The sequence below is a fragment of the Cyprinodon tularosa genome, unplaced genomic scaffold (genome assembly GCF_016077235.1).
Source record: "Cyprinodon tularosa strain WSP-4 unplaced genomic scaffold, ASM1607723v1 ctg275, whole genome shotgun sequence".
In the NCBI taxonomy this organism is placed as follows: Eukaryota; Metazoa; Chordata; class Actinopteri; order Cyprinodontiformes; family Cyprinodontidae; genus Cyprinodon; species Cyprinodon tularosa.
In genome coordinates, this window is record NW_024038980.1 from 663,313 (window position 1) to 670,269 (window position 6,957).

Sequence of the window (6,957 nt, forward strand, 5' to 3'; positions counted from 1 at the left end):
GGTTTTCCTCACATAAGCAATGACATTCTCCCTCATTAGACAAAAAAAACATTCAGCAAAAGTTGTTACTTTCATTTTGTAAGTTATCAGGGTTGTTATAAGCTAAATAAGTTAACCAGACACAAGAAAAAGCAAAAGTAGACTGGATCAAAAAGGTAAATAGGCAGAATACGTTTTTTTTTTCTTCCCCGGCTGCTCATTGCATACCCATCCACACTTGGTACCCTAGAGTATGAGCCATACAGCAGAATTTAAAACTAATAATGGTCTTAATTAATTAAATCAATCAATTTATCACTTTTTTTGTCCCAGATGAGACAAATAGTCGTGCAGCAGAGGAAGTGGCAACAGAGAATACACATATAAAATATGCATACAAAGACATGCATAGACTTTGACCTAGACTCAACTTTATTTATCCCTTTGGATTACTCCTTCAGGGAAATTCTGGTTCGAGTAGCTTATATAGAGTACAAAGAGTTAAAGCAGGATGCCATTTAAGAAAAAAATATAACAGACAATATAAAAGAAATAAAAAAAAGTGTATATATTTCAAAAAAGCATTAAACAAAAAGTTGCTCATATGAAAACACACAGGGCTGCATGGTGGGGCAGTGGGTAGCACTGTTACCTTGCAGTAACAAGGTTTTGGGTTCGATTCCCAATTCTCTCTGGGTACTCTGGCTTCATCCCACAGTCCAAAAACATGACTGTTAAGTTAATTGGCTTCTCTAAATTGTCCTTAGGTGTGAATATGTGCATGGATGTGTGTCTTTGTGTTGCCCTGCAATAGACTAGCAACCTGTCCAGGGCGTACCTCGCCTCTCGCCCATAGACTGCCGGAGATAGGCAGCAGCCCCACCGCAACCCTGATAGGACTAAGCTGGAGAAAATTGCTGGATGGATGAATATAAAAAAATACATGTGTAAAGGAACATAATAAAATCAGTCCATCAAAACACTGATTGACATTTAACTAATGGAGTAAAGTATGAAGAATAAATAAAGGAATGTTTATATTGCTTAGTTTTGGCTATTGGAAGTCTGGGCAATGAACTAGTCATTTTAAATGTACATACAATGTACTAAAATAAGAAACAATACATTGCTACTTCCTTTATGCTAGTTGTATTTAGTCCCTGTGTCCTACTCTATCTCAAAATGTTAATTAGAAAAATGATCATATTTTCTTTAGGAGAGGCAACATTTTTCCCTGATTGCACATCATCATTGAACGTCTCATTGTTAGCATTTTAAGGATAGATTGTTGTTACTGTTAGATGTTTGTCAGTCCAATCAACTGTGCTTATGTTATGTAACAACAGTGATCCTCATGTCTCTCGTATCTTTCAATTTTGTGCTCACACAAAAACTGAAGGATGTTAGCACGGCTTGGCAAGTATGAAGAAAACATGAGCTTTTCCTAATTTATCTACACTTAAAAAAAGATGCATCTTATTCTCTGGTTTCAAATATGTGAAAATATAATCTGCAAAGATAATATGTGTTGCTATGTTACAGGACTGGAGATATATCTTGGCTGATTGAGAAAGGTTCTCACTGACCTCCTGATGGACAGACCCAAAGTCCACTGGATACTGGACACCCTCTAAAGGACACTTTGGTGCTTAGACCCTGGGCAGCTATCCTACTTCATTCACAGAAACACATTGTAAATTGTCTGTGTGAGTCATAAACTGCAAAAAAAAAAATCTAGAAATAAGTAAAACATTTCTTAAATTAAGTGTATTTCCCCTTAATTTGAGTAGGTAAATAAGATGATCTGCCAATGGAATGAGTAATTTACTATTAAAATAATTACATAATATGCACCTAAAATAAGACAATGCAATTGTTTTACTCATTTTAAATGTAAATTGTATTGTTCCATTGGTAAAGTGTCTCACTTACCTCCTCAATTCAAGAAAATGCACTTTGTTAAAGAAAAAATGACTTATTTACACTAAAAGATTTTGCAGAGTACTCCTAACTCCTAAGTACATAGGCAGTCGTGGGTGAGCGGTTAGGGTGTCAGACTTGGATCCCAAAGGTTGCCGGTTCGACTCCCGACCCGCCAGGTTGGTGGGGGGAGTAATTAACCAGCGCTCTCCCCATCCTCCTCCATGACTGAGGTACCCTGAGCATGGTACCGTCCTGCCACACTGCGCCAAGGGCTGCCCCCTTGCATGGGTGAGGCATAAATGCAATTTCATGGTGTGTCACTTGTGTGTGCTGTGTCACAATGACAATGACAATGGGAGTTGGAGGAGTTTCCCAAAGGGCTTTCACTTTCACTAAGGCAACATTCTTTGTGACAAAGTGTGAACATACTGAAGCACTGTGTCTGCAAGTGTTTTTGTTCACAACAAAGCAATATTTCAGCCTTTGTGCTGCTGAAAGATGTATCTACCTTTACCATTTGTTTATAAGAAGCCAGAGAAAGGCAAGGGCATTTGTTTTGTATAAATACTACTGTACATAGTTATAATACTGAATGCACTGTAACAACATAAGAGGATTCCTTTACTAATGGAGAACAGTTTGTGGCTGTGCTACCATAACAGCTTTAGATCTGCATGGTAGAAAATACTGCAGTAAAAGCTAAAAGAAAGATGATCCCCAAACCAGAAAAATGTTTATATGGATGCATCAGATATGAAGCTTAATTCATCAACAGACCACAAAACAAGCCCTTTTTAGAGGAACCTTAAATGCAGCTTTAACAAACTCATTTATATGCACATGCATTTCATTTACAACTTGATGTACCTCTTTGTGTTTGTTGCCTTGCTAATAAATACATTCAATTTTAATTATGCATATATCTAAAGTAATTAAAGTTTGGGCTTGTACAATAGATTCATGTTAGCTTTTTTTCAAAACAAGCAGCAATAACTATTAAAGTAAAAACTAGCTAAGGGTTTATATCTGACATTTCCAAACTCCATGGGGATTTGATTTGTTTACTAACTCAGGGAACTGAGGTTTGTGGACTGGGCTGACTGCTCCCTTACAGTCACTGTTGCTTTAATATTCTCCCCCTGTGAGCCCACTACTGCCCCTCATTTTCTTTCAGAAAAGCTTTGTAGTTTGCCGAGGAGTGGAATGTGGATGGCTGATTACATACCGGTCTAATAAGGATACATTCACACTTGATTCCTGACACCTGAAGCCAACATGGCAATATAAAAAGCAACGATCCTCCAACAAAGAAGCTGGAATGACATTTTTACAGTATATCTCAACTTTGAAATAAAAGTCATCTAACAGTATTTACATACCGCTGCTGGTGCATTTATTTCTGTTTTTATATCTCTTATTCTCTGTGTGCTGAATTGAAAGGTGTTCAGCTCTTCATTTTACTTTAACACAATCTTCCAGAATCTTCTCCTTTGTCTAATTAAAAGCATCCAATTATATGCCTTAAATAGATATATAACTTGTAATTATGGTATTATTACCCCTTTAATGGTTCTACATTTGACCAACTTGCAACCAAAAACATCCATAGAATAGTGAAGTGGATCAAAAGTAAAGCATTTTTTCGACAAAATAAAATCTAAAAACATGCATAGCTGTAAGATTTGTAGGGCTTGCATTGTATCAAACTCCAAACATGAAGCTTAAGTGAAAATTTAATCTGGAAGACTCTTATCAGCTTGTCCGTCAGCTTGTCCAGTGTCCGTGCCCCAAGGGAAGACTGCTCTTATCCATTTCCTAGGTCACTGATCCAAGCCAGTGTTGATTCACAGCATCAAAGTCTTCTGCCGTGACCCAAGCGCCAAAGAACTTATTTCATTCATGTCACAGCTTTTTTCTGTGAGTCTCTCCAGGTTAAAATGACTTCTCACCCCTGTTCCATAATTTAGCTCCTTAATATTGAAAGGTTTACAAGCTTAAAATGAATCCTTGAGAATTTGTGTGACTCCCCATTATGTTAAAGGGATTGAATTGTGCATATAAACCTGCCTAATAATGTCTGGAGGAACTAGGAAGATAACCACTATACCTTGAGTTCAGCAGGTGGCGGAAGGAAGAAAACAAACGGCAGAGAAGATAAACTCTTGTGAAGCTTATGTTGCATTTACACTGCCGGATTCATTTACAATAATTAGTTAACACTTATTTAAATAAAACTTTATACCAGAGGTGAGTAGTAAGTTGTTACATTTACTGAGTTTCAATTACTTAAGTAACTTTTTGGATTAGATTATTTTTAAGAGTAATTCTACTGCATTGTAAGTTTAAATTTTCCTTGTGTAATACTATGAAGAGTTACTGCTCCTAAGAAGAAATTCTAGTTGTTCCGCTAACTGAGGCTTTCTTCATTAAATGAGAGTAACTTTTTCTTTGCACAAGCATCTGTGTCTTAATTTTCAATCCTCTGAGCCTTTGTTATTTTTCAACTAAGTTATTTATTTGTTCTATTTTTTATGTAGTTCTCTAAAAAAAACAAATTTATCATTGGACTTGCCAATGAATGAGTATTTTCACTCTTAAAATACGATAATTAGATAATATACACTTGAAATAAGACAATGCAATTGTTTTTTTATTATTATTTTATATTTAAATTGTCTTGTTCAATTTGCGAAGTGTCTCAGTTACCTCCTCAATTCAAGTAAAAGGCACTTTTTTTAAGAGAAAATGACTTATAGAAATTTCTTTGTAGTGCAGTGTATCAAATAACATTTTGTGAAAAAAAAAATGTATGCTAGTTACTCAGTTATTCGGTATACAAGTAGCCTCTTTCTCAAGTATTTTTGATTACTTAAAATAGTGCTACTCCTTGAGTACCATTTTTTGGGTACTCTACTCACCTTTATCTGCTATGAATAGTTGCCATGTCAGGTGAGCTCTAAATGCAACTTGATGCATGTAACTTTATTTAAGGGTATCAAAGTAAAGAAGGAACACTAAACTCTGCATCTCAATTGGGCTCTACGACATGGATCCCATTAGGTTTTGCGTTTGTGTGACACAATGTGAAAGTCCAGAAAACTGTCAAAACCTTTGCATGATTTCATAAGAGTCAACCGGTCTGAACTGGGCTCAGAACGATAATATATAAAATTGGGTGTAAGGCAGCTTTTTAAGAAGTAGTTATAAGATTACTTGATTTTTTGTTGTTGGTTTTTTTTTGTTATTTTTTGCAAAAGATGCTTCCCTTCCCAATAGAGGACTTTGACAAGCGTTTACATAAAATAAGTTTTAAAGTAGGCTGCTGCCTCCCTAATGGTGTAAAAGCCTCAAACTGGACTTAAAGTTTAAAAAAACTTAAGATAATGTTAGCAGAGAAGTGAGTGAAGTAAGCAGTTACAAGGCTGTAGCTCATGTTTTCATTTATGTCAAAATAATGAAAATAAGGCAAGAAAAACATTTCCTGTTTGTTCTTATGTGTTTGTGATATCTGTAACCACTGTCCCTACATGTGCTGCTTGGTCTTCCCTGGCACAGCTACAGGCATATGTGTCTTTAATCAAGCCAGGCCATTCAAGACTAGCTGCAAGAGTAGTTTAAATAAAATATTAGATTATATATAATACTATGAGTAGGAAAAACTAGATTGATTGACTTTATTGATCTCACTGTGGAGAAATTTATGGATTAATGATTAATTATGATCATTAATGGAGAATGTTATGTCTCTAAATTTAACATCCTTGGTATTTTAGGGTCTTTTAATTGATAAAAAGGGTATTTTTAAGAAAATGGAAGATGGGATCAGCTGTAATTTCTGACATTCTTCTATAAAATAGATTTGTCCCACTCAAACATTAAAATCAGGAAAGTTATCATCTGATAACAATAGATGCTACAAAAACAATCTAAATCTAAACTGTCTTCTTTTAAAGTATCAAAACAGGATCAGATGCCAAAAACCCTGATAGTTGGCAAACAAGCCACAAATTGGATTGTAAATATCTGCAACAAGAAAAACAGTTTTTTTTTTTTTTTTTTTGATAACACACTGTCTGATATCTCAGAAAAATATTATCTCAATCACAAAACAGGTACTGATGTTGAGAAGAATAAATTGGAAGTGTTAGAAGATTTAATTTCTCTGCTTAATAAAGATGAAAGTCTTATTATATCAAGGTTTTTCTCAGCAGGCCTTTTGCGCCTGTTTACTGTGGAAACAAAATGTTTGCATTATTTCTGATGATCAATAAATTTTGAAACAAAAATGTGACCTTCATCGACAACTATTATATTTTCTGTCTGAAAGGCATCTTTTGTAAAAACGGGCTTGAGCAAAAACTTTTTAAATCTAATTGTTTTTTCTGTGATTTTTCCAACAGCATCACTGCCCTTGAATAGAACACAGCAAGAAAGTAAAAAATAATGATTAGCCCAGTGCAGCCCATTCCAGCCAAGAGAAAGATAGCCAGAAAAATGACTTCAACCTTATCAAAGCTCTTTTCCCCACCAAATAGCGCAAGACAAAAAGAGGATTCCTATGTTACCCTAAGAGATAATCCTAAACCTTCACTCCTAACACTCTCCTATCTATATCCATTCAGCCCTGCTCTACTAGATTTCACTTGCAATTTAAAAGAGGTATTTAAGATTGGACAAATAGTAACTCATACATCTTCTCCATCCATACAACCATTTTATTGCCAAGGCTGCTTTTACACCAGCATCTTCCAAAGGCACAGTGAACCATTAATCCCTGATCTGTCTCCTTCAAATTAATACATTTACCTCTTAATCAACCTTCTCCTATTTCTGGTGGTGCACATCACAGACACCCTCTCCTGGAATGTAAAGACCACCTCACTGGTCAAAAGGGCACAAAACTCATGTAATTCCTGTGAAGGATGAGGAGAGCCCACCTGCCCCCACCCATCCTCACCACCTTCTGCAGAAGCACCATAGAGAGCGTTCTGACCAGCTGTGTGGTGTGGAGGCTGCAGCACCACAGATTGGAAGAAGGTGAGAAGAGTAGAGTGA

At 35.8% G+C, this 6,957-nt stretch overlaps 1 protein-coding gene across 2 annotated transcripts in view; it reads left to right on the forward strand.

The window, feature by feature from the left end:
- Positions 1-1,712, forward strand: part of LOC119786542 (apoptosis-inducing factor 3) — a 35,434-nt gene extending 33,722 nt beyond the window's left edge. Inside the window, exons 20-21 of one of the 2 annotated variants that reach the window (XM_038289984.1) lie at positions 1,379-1,399; positions 1,522-1,712. In XM_038289984.1, the coding sequence (XP_038145912.1) occupies positions 1,379-1,399; positions 1,522-1,564 (64 nt within the window). In that variant the 3' untranslated portion in view covers positions 1,565-1,712. The remainder of the gene's footprint in view (positions 1-1,378; positions 1,400-1,521) is intronic. The other variant, XM_038289985.1, reaches the window with a different exon arrangement.
- The last annotated feature ends 5,245 nt before the right edge of the window (positions 1,713-6,957 follow it).